The following is a 21984-nucleotide window of genomic DNA, read 5'->3' on the forward strand; positions in this document are numbered from 1 at the left end:
CAGCCAGGTTGGAAAAGACCTTTAAGATCGTCAGGTCCAACCGTTACCCCAGGACCAGGTGGATGGGAGAGCCTGTGGGGCTTGCAGCTACCTCTGTGCAGGAAAAAACAGTTGCTGCTGTGTGTGAAGCCTGAGCTGGGTTAAGCCATGTTCATCTCTTCCCTGCGTAGCTGCCAGTTGTCTATATTCTTTTGGTTCAGCTCCTCCCCATGGTGGGAAGCTGAGCTGGGAGGATGTTGGAGTTGAGCTGCTCCACTGATAGGCACTTATAAAAAGTTCTGTAAAAAGAAATATCAAGTCATTTGTGCCAGTGTCAAGGAAGCATCACGTACGCTCTTGCGGTGTGAAGTTGTCATCCTTGGGCTGTCTCCTCTTGTCATAGCGTCTCTCTGGGGATACTTCAGTGTTTAATAGCAGCCATTAGAAAGGCCGTGCTGTAAATCTCTTCCTCTCCTGCCTCAGTCCTGTGCTTTCCTCACTGCTCGCCCGTTGGTGTTGATGGCAGCCTCTGTATGCAGAGGGTGATTGTTCTTGCTGAGCTTCCAGCCAGAGCTCCACGCTCTGTGCAGAAGGGGTTGGGATTTTTCTGAGGCATCTCCTCAGTTCTCTTATTTATCAGTTCTTCCTCTCGTCTTTGGCATACCGGTGGTCTCCCCTGCAAAGTGTTCTTCTAGTCCCTGAGGCTCCTATCTGCCTGTTACATTCTTATGGGTTTTGTGCTCTGAGAGCTTTTTCCCTGATGTTGCCGTGAGATGATCCAGGTGGTGTCCAATATGATGACATGAAACTTTCCCTTTGAAAGGAGAGGGATAACGAAAAGACGGTTAAAGCACAAACGGCTGGTACTTCTCACCAATTATAACAAAAGCTTTTTGTCTAGCTTCTCCCATGAGCAGATGGGTTGATGTCATTGTGCTGTCTAAGCACACAGAATGGGTGACGTTTGTGCCAGCCGATGATCTTCCTGTAAAGGCTTTACTGGTGCTGGTACTCCTCAGCATTCCACTTTGGAGATTTAAATGCCCCTATGCATCATGTCACTGATCTCGCTCCATCCAGGTTGGGGTGATGGTTGGGCTGGGCTCAGACCAAGCTCTGGCTGCCCAAGTGGAGCCTGGTGCCATGGCTGAACTTGTCCTCATGTTCTTCCCAGCTCCAGGCACTGTTGGTACTTCCACAAGTGGTGTGCCAAGCCCTGAAGTCAGCGTTTGTGTGGCTGTGCTTTCCTGCTGCTGTTTGCTAGGAGAAACAGCTGCTCCTTGTGGACAGGGCTCCTGCTGCCTGTGCCTGATCATGAGCTGTTAACCACTTGGTCTGTCACATAAGAAAGCTTCTGAGCTGAAGCAGTGTTTGTGATGGATGACCTGTCAGGTGGGAGGCGTTGCATGCTTTCCTGTACTTAGATGTGCTATTGCTTGAAGGAAAGCTCGTGCGGGAAACAATCCTCCGCTGGGCTAAACCTCAGAGGCTTGGATTTTTGCTGTTTAACTCGAACCACAGAGCAAGGCTGCAGTTAACCAGAGTGGTGGAAAACACAAACTGAGAGCTAGGTACCATTGTAGTTATTTCACTTCTTTAAATGCTTGTCCCACTGTGTTAGAATGGCACCTCAGGTAGCCTGTACTTAGTGTCCTAGTATTACTGATTGATGAAAACTGTTTTATAATGGAAGTAAGACTGCTTTTTAGGGACAGGGAGGCTTCACAGGGAAGGGACCCTTGCCTCCTGTTCCATCTGGGTAGGGCCTAGTGCACTGGGAATGCAGCAGTCTGAAGCATAAACATTAATAATACAGTGGGTATTATTCAAATGAAGGCTGCCACTTTTCCTTTGTTGGAATAACACCCTGGGTAATTGCTGCACATACTTATCTGTTCCTATAATTGCTTTCTGCAGAATCACTTCAAAACAGGCAGTGCTGGCAGGATGCTGGTCTCCCTGCTCTTCCCCTTTCGCTGCCTCATCCGGGACTTGCCCCGTTGCAGATGGGGGCTGCATGGGCAGAAGAGGTCTGGCTGTCCCCACAGGGGTCTGCAAACTGCACGGGCATCCTGCAGCCATGACGTTACCCCTGTCTTCACTAGGGCTTTGGCTTTTGGTGATAAAACTGCCATCATTGACCAAAACGGTGAGCACACTTACAGGGACCTTCTCAGCCAGAGTCTGCGCTTGTCCCAGGAGATCTGTAGAGCTCTGGAGTGCTCCAGCAGGGACTTGAAGGAAGAGAGGATCTCATTTTTGTGTCCCAATGATGCCTCGTATGTGGTGGCCCAGTGGGCTTCCTGGATAAGTGGGGGGATAGCAGTGCCCCTTTACAAGAAGCACCCTGCACGGGAACTGGAGTATGTGATTCAGGACTCGCAAAGTGCTCTAGTCATCGCAGCAGAGGAGTATGTGGGGAAAATAGCCCCCAGTGCTGAGAAGCTAGGGGTCCCTGTTCTGCCACTTCTCAAGTCTCGTAGTGGTGGATCAGCAACTCATGCACCATTGGAGGAGGGTCTCTTGACAGCCTGCTCCTCGTGGAAAGACAGAGGAGCCATGATCATCTACACTAGTGGGACAACAGGAAGACCAAAAGGCGTCCTCAGCACCCATGAGAACGTGCAAGCTGTGGTGAGTGCTACTTTCCTTCTGCAGAGCTCGTGGTACATTACAGAGGTCTTGGCCTTCAGAGGTGTTTTGTTGGTTGGAAACCCCAGAGCACAAGACATTTTAGCACAGCTGAATTTCTACACAGGGCTGTGGGACTGTATCTTGAAGGTCCTCAACACGTCTTAAGGCGAACACGGAAAACTGAGGACCTAAATCTTGTCCTTCTGCTATTGCTGATGTGCAGCTGTAGCAGGGGCAGAGGGGCTCTCTCACTGCTTTCCTGGAAAGCACAAGGAGTGAGACCAGTTTTAGAAAGACTGCTTTCTTTGCAGATTGCTTTTCTTCACTGTGACTAGGAAAGAATCTTTGCCCCTGTTTGGAATATATTAGCCCAGTACAGTACTGTGTGAAATCTGTGCATTATTCAGCTATATATCCCCAAGGCAAAAAATCCATTAGCTCTCTGAGCCAAAAGGAATTAAAAGTTTGAATGAGCCTGCTGACTACCTCACCGGTTAGTTATCACTGCCTGCAACGGATAGACTCATGCCATTAGGGAAAAAGGGCAGGGAATACAGCATGCCTTACAGATACCTCCCAAGAGCTTACGTTGTTCTGGGTGCTCAGATACTGCAGTGTTGGGAGTGGAATGAAAGCTTTGATGGATAGAGCCAGGGCTTTGCTATATTGGGCAAAGAATCTCTTCCCTTACAAATATGCTGATCATTTGGGAGGTGGCCTGAGCAGTCACCATCTTTTGTGCTGTCTTGCAGAAAGCCTAAAACCTGCTCCCTGCATGTGAATGGCATGACTAAATTCCACTGTTCAAATGCTTTATTATATTTAGATGCCTGGAAATAAGCTTTTCAGTTGCTAATGCTGGGCTCTGAAAGCCGTTATTTACCCGGAATCCTGAAGTTTAACATTTTAGATAATCATCCCTTCATAGCAGAGTGTTTTAGAATATATACTCTATGTAGTATTAGTATATTGATAGTCCAATATTTTGTATACGGACGTGAAGCTTACTTTGTTTATCAGACAGTGATTTTCTGCTCCTCTAAAAGCCCAGTGTCATCAGTGTCCAAATTATGTCAACACAGGTCTGAGAAAATTAGGGTGTTTATTATAATTTCTGCCAACCCTGCAGGTGCAGCAGCAGGCTAGGAATTCTGTAGGCCCTGCTTAAAATCACTGTTGACTATTTCTCATCAATGAGGAAGGATTTTGATATACATGAAGACGTGTACTGACAAGAAGCAGAAGATGTTATGATGGGAATTTTGCTCGTGCTGACTCTAAAGGAAAGATGTTTGCGCCCAGGCATCATTCCAGGGGGTCTGGGATTTCTGCTGCCAGCTGTGGCCAGGGGATGTGGGGTCTGGATACCTCGGGTTTTTCAAAGCAGTGAGGGTCTTTCCTCCTGCCTTAACACTGGGTTGTGTGTTTTTTTCCTGCAGACCACAGGGCTGGTTGAGAAATGGGAGTGGAGGAAGGAGGATGTTATTCTGCACGTGCTGCCTTTACATCATGTCCACGGGGTGATCAATAAGCTCCTCTGTCCTCTCTGGGTGGGAGCGACATGCATCATGTTACCCGAATTCAGCGCACAGATGGTAAGCCTGCAGGAATGGCATGTTGTCTTTGAAATTCAGCAGCAAGACCCCATGCATTGTAATTAGAGCAACTTTGGAAATAAGTTCTTAAAGAATTCCAGCTTCTTTAGCCACTGGCTGCATGCGGGCCACAAACTGCCTGTTAAAAAGTGGTTTTAGTTGGACACAGTCCGGGATAAACGCGCTCTTCTGGAGGCTGCAACTTGTTTAAACGTGACATACGTAATCATAATGCTACATTGTCCTTTCTAATGATGCTGAGGGTCTCTGACTGAAGGTGGGCCCTTCTACGTACATACCAAGAGTATCTGCACCTAGAATAAGGGTTGTTAATTCTCTAGTACCAGGAAAGGTGGAAATAACTGGATTTTTTTCTTTCTTGTTAGCGGTGTGCTGCTTGAAGATGTGCTGATTGTTGCCATCTTTAGTAGCTTGTGTTTTTCCCTTCCAATCATTTGTCTTTGGTGTTTTGTGTTATGTTACATGACAGAACATAGTCTTTGCAGTTTATTGCAGCCCAAGTAAGAGAAGTGCATTTACTCATCACTTGCATGGAAATATTGCCCTTTCTCTGCAGAAAGCAAGTGTTAACAGGGAGAGTTTGCAAATTGAGAGCTTCTTCCAGCCTCACAGGAAAGGTGGCAAGAGGGAAGCCTTACTTGAATGCAATAGAGACACACTTATAATGGTGTTTTCTGGCTGAGCCGGTCCCAGTGCTCTGCTTCTCGCCTTGCTGGCTGTGGTGGCAGGGAGCTGACCTGAAGAGAAGAATAAGAGGGGCTAGAATGAGGGCAACCAAAACCAAAGTAGAACAGTTTCAGCAGTTACCAGTCCCTGTGGTCCAGTCCTGCTCATCTACATCTTCCAGTGTCATGTGTTGTGTGGGAGACATTGAAGTCTGCACCGTCACTGTTAAGAGAGCAATTGGCATTTTGGGTGCTGCTGCCACCTCATAGTGGAAAAGAAATGTGTGCTTTTGGCACAGAACTGCCTGGGAAGGGGAAAAGAGTCTGTCAGGCCTGTGCTTTGTAACTAAACGGGCTGCTTTACCTGTTTATATTTATCCGTGTGCTGAGAGGCCTTGTCACACTGAAAGGACAAAGTGCAAAGGTGTGAGTTGCACCCAGAAGACTGACTGCTGCTGTTGGGTGAGGGTGAGTTTGTGCTCCTATGTGAGTGACTGCAGGACTGTGTGATTCTTCATTGCTTATTTCTGTTGCTTAGAGAAGCAACCACAGAAAATGCATGCTTCCTTTCTTGTTTCAAGATGGCCCTGACACCTCAACACCCACTTGCTACTGAGCACTGATCCTTCAGGGAGGAAACAGCCCCATAACCCTGGAGGGGCAGCTCTGCAGTTGCATTTCCAGAGTAAATAGATAGGATGCTGCAGTAGAAATAAGTCAGGAATGTCCCCTGGCAGCTGTAGCCAGTGCTCTCTCTTTGATGCTCAGTGCCAGATTGTCTTTCCCCATCTTTAGTTTGTCACCCCAAAAGCTCCAGGTGCAGCAAGGGATGTGTGCCCCACCAAATATGGAGTTTGGTGATGCTGGTGATGGTGCTGGTAGCCTGGAAGCAAATCCAAGCCCTCTGGAGGGCGCGTTTCTCCACATCCTGTGCCACCGGTGATTGATTGTCCCTTACACCCTTGTGTTTTTCTCTGCTCTCTCCTCGACATCTGCAAATCAATGAGCTGATGTTGAAGGATGGGTTCAGGTGCCGGGGAGCGGGACACCCTGCCTGCCTCCTCTGATCAAAGCTCTCCCCCGGACTTGACAATCAAGGGCAGGCGGGGACAGTGCTGGAGGCGTCTGGTTGACCCTGGAGGTTGAACTTGGGCAGGGAGGTCAGGATGGCAAGTGTGCCAGCCGCGGCGAGCGCTGTGCTGAGGGCTCTCAGGTGCACATGGGCTCTGAAGGATGTCATTTGCCTTTCTATTTTTTTTTATCCCTTATTCCCTTTATTTTTCCAAGGGCTTCCCCTGGGAGCTGAAAGTGGTTTGATCGACACTACAAAGAAAGCACATGAGGGTAAATAAGGCTTTCTTGCGGAGTTTAATGCAAGCTGCCTTTCAGTTCCAGTCTATTTTCACCAGCTGTTTACAAAATGCCCTTTGCTACTGAAATCAGCTTTCAGAAAAGCAGCGGAGTTTCGGTGGAGGATTTTTGCAGAAGGAGCCCGAGTCTTGCTGCATGCTGCTTTTCTTTTCCCTTCGCTGCACCTTGAGAAAGCAGCCAATTATAGTGTGATATAAAGAAACTCGAATGGCAGCTAAAACACTTGACAGGCTGATCAAAACAAGGCTAGGAACTTACTCTCAACCTGCTGCAGACATATTTAGCCTTGAGTGATACTGGCAAAGGTTCAAGAGAAACCGCAGCAGCATGCCCAATGTGTGTTTGGTTTCTAATCACTAACACTTCATTATACAAAATAAATACTTTATTATTACAGTGTTTATTAAATTACATAATTTGCGGCATGCCTTATAGTCATGGATGCAGACGCTGGTCTGGTTTCAGTGGTAATAATGTTCATTTTTTCCTTAGTTAAAGACATTTCGAGCCCCGGACCAAGGTTTGCTTGTTGCTCCCTGCAGTGCAGTGTTAGGAGGAGGCATCTTTCAGGCCCTTCCACCTGCTTTTGGTAGCTGTCCAAGGAAAGGTTAAAAATCAAGACTGTGGAGTAACCCCGGTGTCCTGACCAACATCCACTTTCTTACTAAAACAGCATCTGATGTCTGCAGCTGCATGCAAGCTACTGCTGAGGCCACAAGGGCTCATTAAAGTGTATTGGGATGCCTCAAGCATGAAAGTTGCTGCATAAAATCAGGCTCTTTTTATTAAATGAGGACATCCATTACTTTGCACTAGCTACTGTACATGTTATAATTCACTTTATAGCACCATCTGTTAAGACTGTCTTGCTTAAGCTTTTCGTGGCATCATTTTATTATAAGTTATTAAAAAATATGGCTGCATCTATTAATCATTTATTAATAAAGGGTTTATAAATGGGCCCTTAATTTCCAGTGTTACAGTCTACTTGCATGTGACATGTTAATTTCTCTGGTGTGTGTACTCCTCGGGGTGCAGTGTGTCTTCCCAGGGAGCCCTTACTGGGCTGCTGCCTGCAATCCTGCCTGGAGACAATGGGAGCAGCACCCAGCATTCCTGCCTGTCCTTCTGGTGCTTCGGAATGCTTGGGAATGCCAATGCTGATCGGGGGGGAGACATTTCAGCACTGTTGTGGGCATGTGGACTTGGAACAGGCATGAGAACAGCAGTGAGCCTGAAAGTGTGTTCCTCCCGGCAGCTGTGTGGGGCAGGGGTGGCTCTGATGTTGGTTTTGGGTGTTTTTAATTCAAGAGTGAGAACTGAGAGGGCAGAAACTTCCTTCAGAGCCAGAGCAGGCTCTGCAGCATAAGTGTCCTTAATCCTCCCATCGTTTCTTCCAAGCTGAGTTTTTACTTCTCCAGCTGCACTGTCCCTGTTTGCAGGCAGCCAGCATTTCCCAGCTGCTTCTGAACCTGTTTAAAATGCCTGCTTTTTTGCTTATGCAAGAACAGAAAAATTTAAAGATGCTGCATTTGTACATTTTTTTGTGCAAATTGGCGGCCTGAGGAGAAGACAGTAATGCCTCTGCTTAAGGAAGGAGTGCAAGGTGAGCCGTTTCCTCCTGGCCTTTTGAAGGCCCCTGTGAGCACTGGGGTTTGCACCGAGCAGGCACTACAGTTTCCATTCACTAGTGACTCCCTCTTTCCATCTCCCTTCCCTTCATCAGTTCAGTGATGGCCACTAAGACTGAGCACACCCTGCGGTGTGACTGTTAGTCGATGGGAACGTCAGTGAGGTTGGAGAGTTTGACCCAGGGGAAGCCAGGCATCCCCTGTGCCCATGCTCTTGCTGTGACAATCACACATTGATGGTCCCATTCCAGATGGACACCCTGTGAACAGGACCCTTTCAGAGTGAGTCATGAGGTCAGTGTCTGCTTTGCAGGATCCTCTGCTGAAGGCTTTTGGCTGAAGTGGATCCACTCTGAGTGGGAACAGCTTCTCTTTGTCTTGGACCACCTCTGATCTTGCCTCAAGATGTTCTAATAGCAAAAGGCTCCTTGTCAGCATTTCGTATTGATAAACATGAGATCAGATCCCAGGAGGTCTTTTAGTCTTAAGTGTGGAGTAGGAAATAGAAGTGTTCAGAAACATGAAGGAAAAAACCTTGCTCTGATGAGTGTTGGGGGAAGCATATAGAAATCTCAGCTCTGTGTGACCTAATTGTGGCGTGTTCTGCCTGCTTGGCTCTGCTGGGCAGGTTTTGAGCTGTGGTGAGCTGCCTGCAGAATGACAACACAGTCTGTGCCCTGCAACGGATTCCACGATAAATATGCCAAGATGCAGATTTACTGCCCTGAAGTTCCAAAAGGAGCTGTTGTTTTGGTGCCAGCGTTACTGCATGTCTGACTTAAGGTGCCTCCGAGGATCAAGCCCTTTAAAAATCATACCCGGTTTTATAATGTCACGCACAAACCCATCAAAATTGTTAAGCTTATTTGGATCCTGCTTCTAGGGAGATGGGAATGATGGGTGCCCAAAGCTAGCATGTGATTTGGGACTATCTGTGAGTGTGCTGTCACCTGTGGCAGCTTTTCCCCATGGTGGGAGCGTGCCCCAGACCTGATGCTCACCAAGGATGTGTATGAGGTGTTGCTCCAGGGTTGCTGCTGTGTCGTATACCCCTGACTTTCTCGTGAACACCAGCAGCTTGTGCTACATCTGGGAGCAAACTGTTTGTCCTTGCTGCTGCTGTTGTCTGTGTGAACCAGGCTGGGTGCTGATGCTTTATACCTTTGCTGGTCTGTGCAGGGAGATCTGTGGCTCAGCAGTCACTGTTGCCTCCGGGAAGGAGAAGCATGCAGCGCAGTGAGCCTGTCCTCTGTATCTGTCACTTATGCAAACATCACTCTGGGCAGCTCTTTTGGTTTATTTTTAAAAGAAAAGCAAATGCAAGCAGGGGAGTCTGATCTCCATCAACCAAGCACTGCTAAGATGCTGCTGGTAGCATGCTGGGGATTGTGTCTCCCATCCGGTTTCAGCTGGAGAAAGGCAATTGTCTTTTCATCCGTTAATGGGAGGCTTCAGGGGAGTAATTTTATTTCAGACTCAAAGACGAGTCGGTGGAGGGAGGAGGAGGTCACTAGTGAATGGATTATGTTTGATCACTTCTTGCAGACCTGGCTTTGAAAAGTTAGAGATTTTCCTTCCCGTCTCCCCAGATCTGCCGTCTGTCCTCAGCATCTGTTATGGAGTAATGTCTTTTGATGTGTGTGGGGAAATATAAAAAATGGAACCAGAGCTTGTCATATTTACTTATATTACCAGGTCCCAGGGAAAGCACTTGCTCCTTTCAGTATGCCTACAGCATAGGAAGGGTTTAAAAGCTTCAGCCTGGAATGCAGAGGGGCCATCAAACTGCACTGATGAATAAATGATTAAAATCAGAGTCATGCAGAGCACAAACAGTTTGGGGTTATAACAGACATGAGACAAAGCCACCAAGGGCCCAATTTCCCTTTGAAGAGGAGAATGATTCTCTATGTATTGCTCACCAAACATCCGTGGCTCAGTCCTTAGGAGAGAGAGGAGCTCTCCCCTTGGTGCTCTCCCATCTCATATCGTGCCCATCTGCCTTTGTTGGGGATAAACTGGCATCCCTTTGGTGCTCCTGTAGAGTTACAGGAGCTTTCTGACCTCGGTGTTAGGCCTAGGGCCTCACCAAGCAAGGAGCTGGTTTGATTGCAGCTGTGTTACTGCCTGTTGCTCTCACAGACACTAAAAATTGCAGGCAGCCCTTTTCCTCACTTGTGGTGCCACCCACATGGCAGTGATCAATGTAAAACACAAACCCATCTCCTGATCAAAAGGGAAGTAAAGGGATGATTTAACCTTGCATTAGGGGTATTGTTAGTTTTGAAAAGGCTTTAAAAAATTCAATAACAACTGAGAATGATACAATAATTTTATAGAAGAGAGGAGCTGTTGTAGCTGTCAATAGAGGTAGCAGCACGGGTTGTCTATTATCGGCTTGGGGTCTGATGGGAAAATCTATGCTGGACTTTCACTTCCTTTTTAGCTTTTGTCTGCATCTCTTCTGGCTGCTTCTGGGAGTCCTGTATCAGGCAAAGTCTTGCAGGTTTTAATGTACAGATGGTTGTTGCCATCTTCTCTTCTTTGCGTTAGAAGATGGCCAGGTGTTGGTAGATTTGGTGTTTTCTGTCTAGTTCATAACATTGTGCATCTCCCTTTTCTCCTCTGCACTTGCATCTCTTGCTTCAGGCCACCTCAGCAGATTTGGAAGCTGGTTGGGAAGGTTGCTGTATGTAGTGATCATCTTTCGGAACAGCTGCCATGTTCCTGTGTCCTTGTTCACCATCATGCTATTTGTGTGCTGGAAGGAATACGTGGGAAAAATCATAAGCCGTGTCTCACTGGGGTTGTTTTGTACCTACTGGTGTAATCTTCTCCTTTTTTTTTCATTTACTGATGACAAAAAACCCACTGGCCAGTCCTTGGAATTGCCCAGATACGCTTTTGTGCAGTGGGAGGGGAAGAAAATCAGGAATGTTGGGATGATGGGAAGGCTCTTGGGAACAGAAAGTCTCCCACTTCTTTTGCTGGCTCAGGCAGCCCTGTCCTGTAAGCCTGCCCTGGCCTTTTGCTGCTGTTAATTGCTGGTGGGAAGCTGTTCCTATTCTTGCTTTCTTCCAATTAGAAACTTTTTGTTCCTAACCCTTAAAAGGAATCTTGGTCCATCTCCTGAACATTCCATTGGAATACTGGGGCTTCCCTTGTGTCCGGTGAGTGCTTGGTGCAAAGTCTGGCAGCCCTGGCATGCAGTGCTGTGTTTGCTTCCAGAATCCATAGGTTTTTAAAAGCACTTGGAGCACTGAGGTATGAGGTGAGCAAAATAAAATGAAATGATGGGCTGCCAATACCACATGTAATTGATGTGGTGACAGTGACACATGGGATAACAGAAGGGGGAGATTGATTGTGTTGTTCTAAGCCTGACAGTGTCAGAGGATGCTGTGTGCTAGAAGGGCAAAGCTGGCCTCTTGCTATGAGCCTGTCCAAGCCCCAGGATTGATTGATTAGTCCCAAGTAACGAGACTTTCCCAGATCCTTCTCTCAAACCGTGAAGTTATAGTTATAAAACAGAAATAGCTGTCACAGCTGGCCAGGCAGTTACAAGCCCTCCGGACAGCTCAGGGGCTGCGGAGAGCCTGGGGCTGCCAGCTTTGTACCACAGCTCGGTGCTTAACACTTTTAAAACACATGGGTAAGATCCAGATTTGGCTGAGCAGGAGCGGAGCAGGTGGAGATGTTTGGCTGTCAGCACATCACCCCGGCAGCTGGTGGCACAAATCCAAAGGCAGCTGCTTATCTTCAGGAAGAGGCTGTTGCTGGGGTGAGTTGGGCTGACACAGAAAAAGCTGCTCCTGTGTTTGGAGTGGTGGTAGTGAGGGTTTTATCTAGAGCAGGAGTTGATCAGGCGTGTGAGGACGGGGCTCTGGGGTGCAAGAGAGATCCGCTGTGTTTTGGAGTGATTGGTTTGGCATTTTTCAGATCCAAATCCATGTGAAAATAACTGCTGCATGGACAGACTGGAAGTCTGCCTGTGCTCCCAACAGCTGCTCTGGACTTGTGAAGGCCAAAACAAAAAGCACGCAGCCGGGGTCAAACAGCCCTGAGCATCTGTCTCCCTTCAATTCTTCCAGCACAGTCCTGCTCCCTGCTTGCTGTCATGCATCTCTGCATGCCCAAGGCAATGGCTCTCAGGAGCTTCAGGCTGAGGAGAGTAGATCCATGTATATCGCCACTGGCACTGGAAAAGGTCCTTGTCCGTTCTGCTGCCTCAAATGGGAAAGATACTGGGGTACTGAAGAGAAAAGGATGCTTGGGGAACTGTGTCTGAAGAGTGATGGTCCCTATGTAATCCCCTAGGAATAGCTTCGCTGGAGCCTTAATCATGGATCACACATGGTTTAGTGGTGGAGCTGGCAGTGTGGGGTTAATGGGTGGACTTGATGATTTTAAGGTCTTTTCCAGCCTAAAAGATTCTATGATTCTATAAAGAGGCTGGGAAAAGTATGGTAGGGTTAGGTCCTTCTTAAATGCAGTTATGCCTATTCCAGCTTGTTTTATCATTCTGGTAGGTGAGGTTTCTGCAACGGGGTGTGATATTCCCTCTCTAGGCATCTCACCCATTGGTCTAGGCAAATCATGTTCCTCCTCTGTTTTCCCTGATGCTAAGGGGATCTCGTAGCACTCATGTGCTAGCTCCCAGCATCTCCGGGTGGTTTCCACCTTATGTATTTGTCTCACCCCATTGAGGACCATCTCCGGGCTGGGTGGTAGCATCAACTCCCTTCTGTTTGGTCGGCTGGTGCCTTTGTTGGATGTGTCCTGATCTATTAAGAATAACAACATGGTGGTGGTGGTGTTTTTTAGGAGCTGATTGTTCTGAAGCGGTGGAGTGAGGGACGCAGGAGGAGGCGGCACTGGCGCAACCAAGTAGAAAGTAATGAAATGGAGCCTGAGTGAGAAGGACGGAGGGAAAAGGGGCAGAATGACAGCATGAAGGAGAATCACTTGTTCACCTTCAATCAGTTCCTGCCTTTTCTCGTGGTCACACGTGCCTGTGTGCAGCTGAGCGTGCACGGGCAGGGAGGGGAGAGGCGGCACGTTGTCAGGAGCTGTTAGGAAATACATTTGTCAACACCAGGGCATGGACCAGAGTGAAAGGAAGGAGGTGGCTGTCACTGTAGCCTTTTATGTATTGATGGTTTTGTTTTGCTCCTGTCTTGGGAAGAGCTCACCTAGGGGGCAGAGTGGGGAGGTGTGGAAGGAATGGGCCCAATTGCAGTATTTATGGCTCTCACCCATTGCTGACTGCTCCCAGGTGGGGATGCTTGGCCAGGGCAGCAGCCAGGGTCACTTTGTCTTCAGCCTTCCGCCAGCAGAGCCTGCTCCTGGAATTTGCCTCCATTTGTAGTTCCAACAGATTAGCAGGAGTTACAGCTGGAAAACATCTGTCCCATAGGGACCACTCCTCTTGGGAAGAGTGCGGTTGGTGTGGTGGCCCTCCTGGCTAACTGCTGTCTCCTTCCTGTAGCTGCTTTACCTGCAGTTTCTGATGGATGATCTGAGCTTGCCGAGAGCATGTCTGTCTGCACCAGCTCATCAGAAGATGACCGTTTTCACTGCAGTGGAGTCTCACTCCCAGTTCCAGTGCATGATCTCTCTCTTCCCAGCCCTGCCATTTGTCTTAAAAGCATTTCTCCCTTAAATGTTTGAGTCTGTGGGATCCTAACTGTCTTGTGTTCTTCATATGTGGCTTAGTGTCTTTCCAAATAATAGCTGCGTGCTTGGATAAGCTAGTGGCTTTGTGTAGCCTTTCGAAGAGCTGTGCATATTAAGGGAATTAACTGATTCTGCCACAAGTTTAAGTCTTTGTGAGCAAATTCTTGGTTGTACAAAAAAATGCCATTTCCATCATCTAGTGCTCATTGTGCGTGAAAGCAGATGGGTGATCTGCTGGTGGGATGAGAGAGTTGAATATTGTGCTTTGGGCAATAAGGGCATGATGAAGGTTGGGAGTCATTATTCTGGGCATGGACCAGGTGCACACAATGGGCTTCCTGTTGTTTGTGCTTTCTAGAAGTCTCAGACAGCAGAGGTTTGGCTGTGACCAGCCTGGGGTGGCTTTGTTTTGGACAAGCCTGTTGTGTTCCTTTACCTCAGCATCCCCTTGCAGCCTATGAAGGAGCAGTGGTGGAGCTCACTGCCCTGTGAAGCATTTGCAGAGTCCTCATTTATGAACCTCTTCAGAGGTGCTGAGGAGTCACTGACAGCGCTGACGGTCACTTCCCTCTAATGTCTACATTGAGGTGTATTTTTATACATGTATGTTCCCTTCCTTTCTAGGTTTGGAAGAAGCTTCTAAGCTCCCAAGCTCCCCGAATCAGTGTCTTCATGGCAGTGCCCTCTATCTATGTCAAGCTGATAGAGTACTATGACAACCATTTCTCTCAGCCACAAGTCCAAGATTTCGTGCGTGCCTTTTGCCAGGAGAACATCAGGTAGGTGGTCAGTGCAGGGGCTGGGCTGGGGCTGCTGGTGGCTGGCTGGCTCCGTGGTGGATCTGACATGTCTGCTTTTCAGCATCACCTCTCTGCAGTGCTTGGCTGTTGTGCTTTAGTGTCTCTTTGACAAGGACAAGGGTGACATTATTTAATTATAAGCCACTCTTGCATGGTAAAGCCAGAAGGGGTCTGCGTGCTTGTTGTATGTGTCACCCTACATAACACAAGACTGAGGACTTTGTGCTGCAACCCAAGCTTGCACTACAGTATCTCTTTTAGGAGGCTGTCCTATCTTAACATAAAACCCATATCAGACAGAGAATCTTCTGTATGTGAGGAACATCTTTGCTACTGGTTAAAAGGTTTCGAGGGCTTCTGTCTTAAGATCTTACGCAGGAGCAGGCTATATGTAACTCTGTGTTAGACTACAATTCCCCAGAGCACAGGTAATCTTGAATACTCTCTTACATGGGGTTTCCTTGCTCAGGTTAATGGTGTCAGGCTCGGCAGCCCTGCCTGTGCCTGTCCTGGAGAAGTGGAAGAGCATCACTGGGCACACATTGCTGGAGAGGTATGGGATGACTGAGATTGGGATGGCGCTTTCTAACCCTTTGCATGGAGTCCGTGTCCCAGGTACGAGTCTCTAGAGAGTGCACATTGTTTGGAGGCATTTGGCTGTGAAGTATTCTTGTCTTTTTTCATCACAGAGAATAAACACCTAATCACCATTTGTCATGTTTGAGGAGCAGGCTACAGTAGGAATGACGATGGTAGGGGAATTGGCCTTGGGAAGCCAGGTAGGGGATAGGGGTGCATGGGTAGTGGCTGATGGGTTTCCCTGGGATCACTGATCATGGTGGATTGGCAAAGCTGTGTGTGCAAAGCTTGCCGTGGTGCATGCTGACCTGAGCAGCCAGCCTGGTTCTATCCAGGAGGCAGAGGCCATATTGATGCTTTATTATTCCCAAAGTCTTAGCAAGCTCAAGCACTGTGATGGGACTGCATCATCGGCTCCTGCTCTCTGGGGTTGTATTTATGTGTGGTGTTGACGCAGGGTTCTCCACAAAGCAGTTCTTGTCCAACTGATCAGTACTGAATACTTAAAATAGGATGTCTGCTCACTCTTATTTTAGTGCATGTTTCTTGGCTCTTCAGGAATTAGAACTTGTCACACCTCGTTGTACACTGTGGTTCTGTTCTCTCCTTGTCTTCCCTCACTTCTCTTAGCTACACTTCATGCCTCCTCTCAATATCTGTACTTTATGTAACCTACCCAGAAATTGATCTGAAACATTCAAAATATGAAATGCCCCCACCCTCCCTTTGGTTAAAAACGTGGCCATCTGTCTGCCAAGCAACCCAGCCCACCACTATGCCACCTTCTCCCCACACAATGTCTGCATATGCGTGGCACCATATGCATCATCTTGGTTTCCAGTGTCTTGGGGGATCAGTGCTACCCAGGGGGCTGTCCAGGGCATTGTGGCTTCCCACAGCACCCCATGGGATGCAGAGGCTGTGCCCCTGCAGAGATTGCACAGGGTGAGAAGCTATAGCTTCCCCACACTGGCTTCTCAGGTTGAGAACAGGTCAGGGCTAGTGTGAAACACAATCTGTAGTTTACTTTTGCAGAGTAACTGTCATTCCCCTATCCCAGCTCAGCCAGTCTTCCTTCAGAAGCCTCAGTCCTGCAGGCAGGAGAGAGAAGCAGACAGGGAAACAAAATTCCCACCTGCATGAGCTTGAGCTCTCCGTAAGCCCCATGCACTGGCTGATGGTGCAGAGATCATTTGAATGTCTATATGCCATGGTTATACTTGCTTTTCATTCGTCTTCAGGAGGAGAAATGAGTGGAGGCTCTAGAAATTTCCCAGGAGACAAGAGGAGAAAAGAAGTAAGACTGAAAGTAACATAGTCAAGACAGATGCTGACACTCAGAAAGGCAGCTTCTATTTCAGAGCTGGGTGGCAGAGGTGAGCAGAGCTGGGGAAGAATCCCTGAGGGCACCAGGGTCTGCAGAGGAGGTGGGAACAAATCCTCTCATGCAGCTACAAGCAGAGGGTCTGTGGGTAATGACTGTCTGACTGTCATTCCAGCCACTGTCTAGGGGCTGCTGCAGCCCTGAGGGGGGGAGAGGAGCATCTCACAAAGGTGTGAATCAGTGAGAGACCTTCCAGAAAGAAGTCTATAATTGAATAGGCTTGATTAATTTATTTCAGGAAGTGTCAGCTGGGAAGCAGATGGGTGAAGCTGAGGCGTTATTTACTGGAGCCTTGAAAAAGCTTTTGATATACTACCCCATTAGAGGCTGGGATGTAAGGTCACCAGGTAGCACAGAGTGCCCAGTGCAAGAGAGTCAACAGAGTTAAATGCAATGATGGGCTGGGAACAGAGAATAGGTAGGAGGAGGAGTTAAGTGTCTGGAGAAAAGACCTCAAATAGCACTGATAGGTGCTAGGCAGAGGTGACCTCAGACCTGCAGCCTGACCAAAGCAATTACTAGCTGTATTTTGCAAAAGGAGCACCACAGGCATGGCATTTTACCTTGCAGGTAACTCCAGGGATCCTCACACTTGCCAGGGGATTTCTCCTGCAGTGGAAGCAGCACACATCCTTCTCTACTGCTTCGTGAGCCTCTGAGGAGAGATCCTGAGGCTTCCCTTGCCTTCTTCCACCCACTTGGTGTGGCTGGGGAAGAGTTGAGTCCTTGGAGCCTGCCCATGTCACCACTGGTGTCTGGCAGTGTGACATCATTCTCCACCCACAGCATAGGTCTGAAGGGTCGTGGGCTTTAATTTCCAGAAGAAGAAAAGATGAAAGATTTGAAAGATAAATGTTTGCTTGTATATGGTTAAAACCCTGTTTAAAATGCCTCTGTTTTCACCAGCTCTCATTCTAATCCCCCTGGTGCTGTTACTGTGAAGGGAGATGAATAATTCATGGATGGAGAATGCCTCACTGGGCCTAATCACCACTTTAATTGGAGGTTTAGATCAGAGGCAGCTAATAGCTCCTACAGCGGGGACTCCGTGTATTGTTGACAGTGAGATCGTTGAGTGCCTTATCGTTGGCCTGTTTCAATTCTCTCAGGACACCACTGCACATAACAGCATCGAGGTAACCAGATACCGAAGGACACAGACTGCAGGGCCAATTAAATTTATCTGGGAAGAGCTGACAACTTTTTTTAAACAGAGGAGAACTGGTGAAAGAATAATAGTGTCACTCCTTCCTGACTGCAGCCTGGCTGGTGTCGGCTGAGCTGACACCACAGGCATGCTGCCAGCATTTCTTAACATTCAAATTGGAGATAGCTGGGAGGGAGAGAGAGGGGAAAGAGCAGGGATTTCTTCCCAGTTTCCCCTTGGGATCATGGCTGGGGCACTAAAGGAAGTGAGTGCTGAGTGTAGACCCCCTCTGATCCCCCGTGGACTGCTAGGTGAAGCTAGGACTTCCAGTGTTGTTCCTTAGGGAACAGGCTCAACCTTCTGGTGACTTGTTGAAGTCTGCATGGCATGTATCTTGATATAGTGGATGGGCCTGAGAAGCTCTAGTCATTGTTTTTGCATGAATTTTATTAATGCTCTCGGGTTCATGTAGCTCTAATCAATGTTGTGAGCATTTTCAGCCTTTGCAGATGTTGATTTCCAGGTTTGTCATTTTTCCTAAATACCAGAAAGCCTTTTCCAGACTGAATACAAGGAGACAGCTCTCTGCGAGTGACTTACTCCATGTGTTAGTTTTGCATTAGCCAAGTAGAAAATAAGTTGATGGAGCTGTATTTGTAATTGTGATCTGAAACACTGTGAGGGGGACATGTTGCCTTGTCTATGTCTTCAGCTTTGGCAGCACTGGGCTAATCTTTGATATTTCATTCTCCAAGACTGAGACTGGAAGTGGGCACTAGTCATTGAGTCCTATTGCCTGGGAATCAGTCACGTTCCTTCACTGAGGTCAGTAGCTTCCATACAGGGAAGGAGCATCTTCCAGGAAAGCATCCATCTGATCTTGATTTGAAAGCTTGCAGGGATGGCAAGTCTGTGAGAGCCCGTGTTGGTTCGTTGCACTGATTACTGCTCGCTCCATGAGCGTTATGAGACTGACTTTGCAGAATCTCCCTGCTATCCCTTGCCACGTGTCACAGGCAGGTTGGAGGCTGTTCACACAAGGCATTTTTTGCACTGGAGAAAATATTCCCATAGAAATCTAGAAGGTGGCTTCATAAGCTTGGCGTGTAAACATTTAGGGTTTTTCTGTGCATTGTTACATGCTTTGAGTCCTCCTGGAGCTTACCATGGCAGGTACCAGACTGTTTTAGAATACATAAAGACCTTGGCAGGGTACCTCAAGGCATTTCTTCTGGCTCATGCTTCTTCCTCACCCTCCTGTAGTCCTCTGTCTCTGACTCCTGGCAGAGTCTGCCCATGGAATGAGAGCAGCCCAAGTGATGCTTGTCGTAAGAGAAGGACCTGGATGCATGTTGGGTGACCTGAATGCCAAAGCCAATTTCAAGCTGAACAGACACGCATCGCAGAACTGCCACGTCGCTTTCTGTTTATTTCTTGCCAGATTTGCTAATTGTTCGGGTAGTTTCACTGCAATAAAATCTCACTCCCTCATAGCCCATCTGCTCTTAGCTGATCCTGCAGGGATGCCATAAATCTGGGCTACGATGACATATCTATTTCCATGGCAACTGACCAATGTAGCAAACAAAATCATGATGTCACAGATACCACATCTCCAGGGCCTGAGCAGGAGAATGAGACCAGGATAGGGAAAATGCCACGTGAACCCAAATGCCTCAGATACAGATGACAAGGGGAAGAGAGTACTGAGCTCCAGGTCCTGCACACTTTGCTCTAAGGACTTTGCAATGTCAAGCCTAGCAGACCTAGAAAGTATCATCAGCTTGAGGCTCTCCGGGGGGGGGGGGGGAATTGATCATCTCTTAAAATAGAGAGAACTCTTACTGATTCAAGCTCAGATTTATGCAGTCCTCCGAGCCCTGGGTAGCTCTGTGCCCATGTCTCTTTTCCCAGTCACAGGGGATGAAAATCACAGGTCTCATCTTGCATTGAGAGTGGTCTCATGCTGTTGAGATGCAGAGGGAAACGTGCTGAGCCAGCAGATGCCCACAGCTCCTGTTTGATGCTGGGCCTCGAGCCTCTCATCGGACAAAAGTTGCAAGAACAAAACTGTCCTGTCCTCTGTGTTTTCAGATGCTCATCAAGAAAAGCATGCACTAAACCAAAGGGTGGGAATGCTGCACGCTGCAGGTTGGGGAGCTCTAGGTCAGCAGAACCAGCTTGGAGCGTAAAAGCAGTTGTTCATGACACTGTGTCAGATTCCCTGGCTTTGAAAATTGAAACCTGTGAAAGAATGATGTGGTTTTGATCTCTGCTTTTCTCCTGTGATGTTTTATATACAGTGTATTGATGTCTCATAAAACTGAGATAATCCCTTGCAATTCTCACACTGTTAAGCCTTTGCCTTTTCTGTCAAATCCAGGCTTTAGAGAAGCAGTGAGCCACTGTAGTAATCATTGTGCTCTTTCTTTTCACATCTTTGTGTAGGTTTCATGGTGCCTTTTTTTTTTTTTCTTTACAAAAAGACAGCTTCATTATTGGGCTACGAAGCTGTGCTGATGTCTTCAAAGACTGGCCAAGAGAGACTGCTCAGAGCTGGAGAAGCATTTGTTTTCCTAGGCATTTCCAACACTGCCTGCTCAGCGAACAACGGCGTATTGCACTGCAGTGACATTTGCATGCAGACATATGATGTGATCGAAGCCTTCCTGAAGGATAACCCCCTGCTAGGAAGTTCTTTAGTGCCAGCACAGTCTGCAGATGCCATTGACAGACGAGCAGCTGCTCTTTTGCATCCTTGATTTTGTTGTTTCCCAGAGGCTGTCCACTGTTTCACTGCTGTTTTCCTTCATAGGTTCTGTGGGCACCCCACTGCCAGGGGTAGAAGTGCGCATTGTCACTGAGACCTTGAAGAGTGGTGCTCGTTCCTATGCCATCCATGCTCAGGGAGATGAAGATAGCACACAGGTAGTGCTCAGCCATGTTCTCTACTGCTTCACTTATCTCATGAGTTCTCTCCTCCCCAGCTCTTTGAAGCCTCAAGGACTGAGGCTTGCACTGCTGTTACTCCCAGGAACTCGGTGATGCTTTTAGAATGTCTCTTTTTTTGTGTTCTTTTTTGGGTTACTATAGCCATGCTACCTTGCAGACTGCACAAGTGTGGTCCTTGCTGCATAGTTGAACAACATCTGGAAGAATAACACCCTCTGCATGGGAGTGGGAGGTGAAGGCTGTGGTATAAGGGCTATGGGATAAGATGATATTGTATCTGCTGAGGCTGTTGATGCCCTGGAGGAAGGTGATGAGTTAATCAGTGTCTGGCCTTTGAAAGGCAGGACAAAAAGTTTAAATCTACTGCAGAAGGTAAAAACAAGGCATAGAAGGGAATTCAGGTGAACCCTACTCTGCTCCAAAGAGTCACTAAATATCTGCAGTGTAAAGGAGAGGATGAGTGATTTCTAACCCTGTGTTTGGGTTTGGTCAGGGGCTTAGCAGTGAGAATTGGAAGGGCAGGACTGGTGGCCTTGGAGTTGCATTCATTTCAAAACAGATCAGGGGGAACTCATCAGGTTTCCATGAAAGTCCAGCTGCATACCGAGCTCCAACAGCCACGTGATATCTGCACCAGCAGTTCTGCTGTCCCAGAAGTCAGCTGTCCATGATGATGAAGCAGTTGAGCCCTTTTCCCTATGAACTGCCCCTGTGTTGGGGTGCTCTCTGTTCCCTGCTGCAGAAGCAGCCCCCAGCCCAACGTCCAGAGTGTCCTGCTGCCTCAGCCCCTTTCTCTCCCCACAGAAATGGCTGAGCAAGGTCTGCATTCCTGCCACATCTCCTTTGCACCCTCATTGCGGTGCAGGTCATGTTGCCTCTGGCAGATCAATAGCCAGGTGATGTACAGGCTCAGCTGAGTAGATGGATGTTGTATGCGTGAGAGAAATTGCTCCAGCAGTTGTGTGCACCGTGTGGGTGGGAGACAGACAGGCGTGAGATTCAACCTGAAATACGTGGCTTCACTCATTCCTCTGGGGAAATAGCTTCATCATCTAGCAACGGACATGCCAAGGGTTCAAAGGAGCTTCCTGGTCTGCAGCAGGGAATACCAGAGACGCTACTGATGTAAGTCCTGGTGAAAGGCTCAAGAAAGCCGTTTTTTCCTCTAGGTTATCTGTGCTGGCAGCTGGAGGAGCCAGTGGGACCACAAGCAGCCCCATGTGCATTGTGGTCAGGCTGCAGCAGGTTGCCTTTTGTGTCCTGATGCCAAAACAGAGCACTGCATCCCACCCCAGACATACAAAATGAGCCCAGGGGAGAGCTGAGAGGGACCACTCTGGCCAGGGACTGTGGTGTAGCTGAACAGTGAGCAAAGCAGGAGACCTGGGGTAGCTGCCATGGTGCAGCACTCAACACATAGGAAGCTGCTTCCTGTTTATCTCACTTCAGTGGATGAGTGTTATGTCTCATGGTTTTGTCCCCTCATCCTGGAGTTAGCTTTTGGCCTTTTTTTTTTTCACTCGTGTGGAGCTGAGACATGAAATAGAATG

At 48.0% G+C, this 21984-nt stretch overlaps 1 protein-coding gene and 1 long non-coding RNA gene across 5 annotated transcripts in view; both read left to right on the plus strand.

Moving 5' to 3' along the window:
- ACSF3 (acyl-CoA synthetase family member 3) overlaps positions 1-21984 on the plus strand; it is a 77068-nt gene that overhangs the window by 15155 nt on the left and 39929 nt on the right. For 3 of the 4 annotated variants that reach the window (XR_009726494.1, XM_061360053.1, XM_061360054.1), the window contains exons 2-6: positions 1897-2613; positions 4053-4208; positions 14197-14351; positions 14842-14987; positions 20298-20410. Coding sequence is in view for 3 of the 4 variants with exons in the window: in XM_061360053.1 (XP_061216037.1) it covers positions 1897-2613; positions 4053-4208; positions 14197-14351; positions 14842-14987; positions 20298-20410 (1287 nt within the window). In the remaining variant the exon portion in view is untranslated. The remainder of the gene's footprint in view (positions 1-1896; positions 2614-4052; positions 4209-14196; positions 14352-14841; positions 14988-20297; positions 20411-21984) is intronic. The other variant, XM_061360055.1, reaches the window with a different exon arrangement.
- Positions 4598-8715, plus strand: LOC133215802 (uncharacterized). Its single transcript, XR_009726495.1, has 2 exons — positions 4598-4729; positions 5285-8715. It is a non-coding gene; the product is annotated as an uncharacterized LOC133215802 (long non-coding RNA).

This window comes from Neopsephotus bourkii, unplaced genomic scaffold (assembly GCF_033783945.1).
Source record: "Neopsephotus bourkii isolate Nb327-2 ecotype Australia unplaced genomic scaffold, CSIRO-AGI_Nbou_v1 NB_1008, whole genome shotgun sequence".
In the NCBI taxonomy this organism is placed as follows: Eukaryota; Metazoa; Chordata; class Aves; order Psittaciformes; family Psittacidae; genus Neopsephotus; species Neopsephotus bourkii.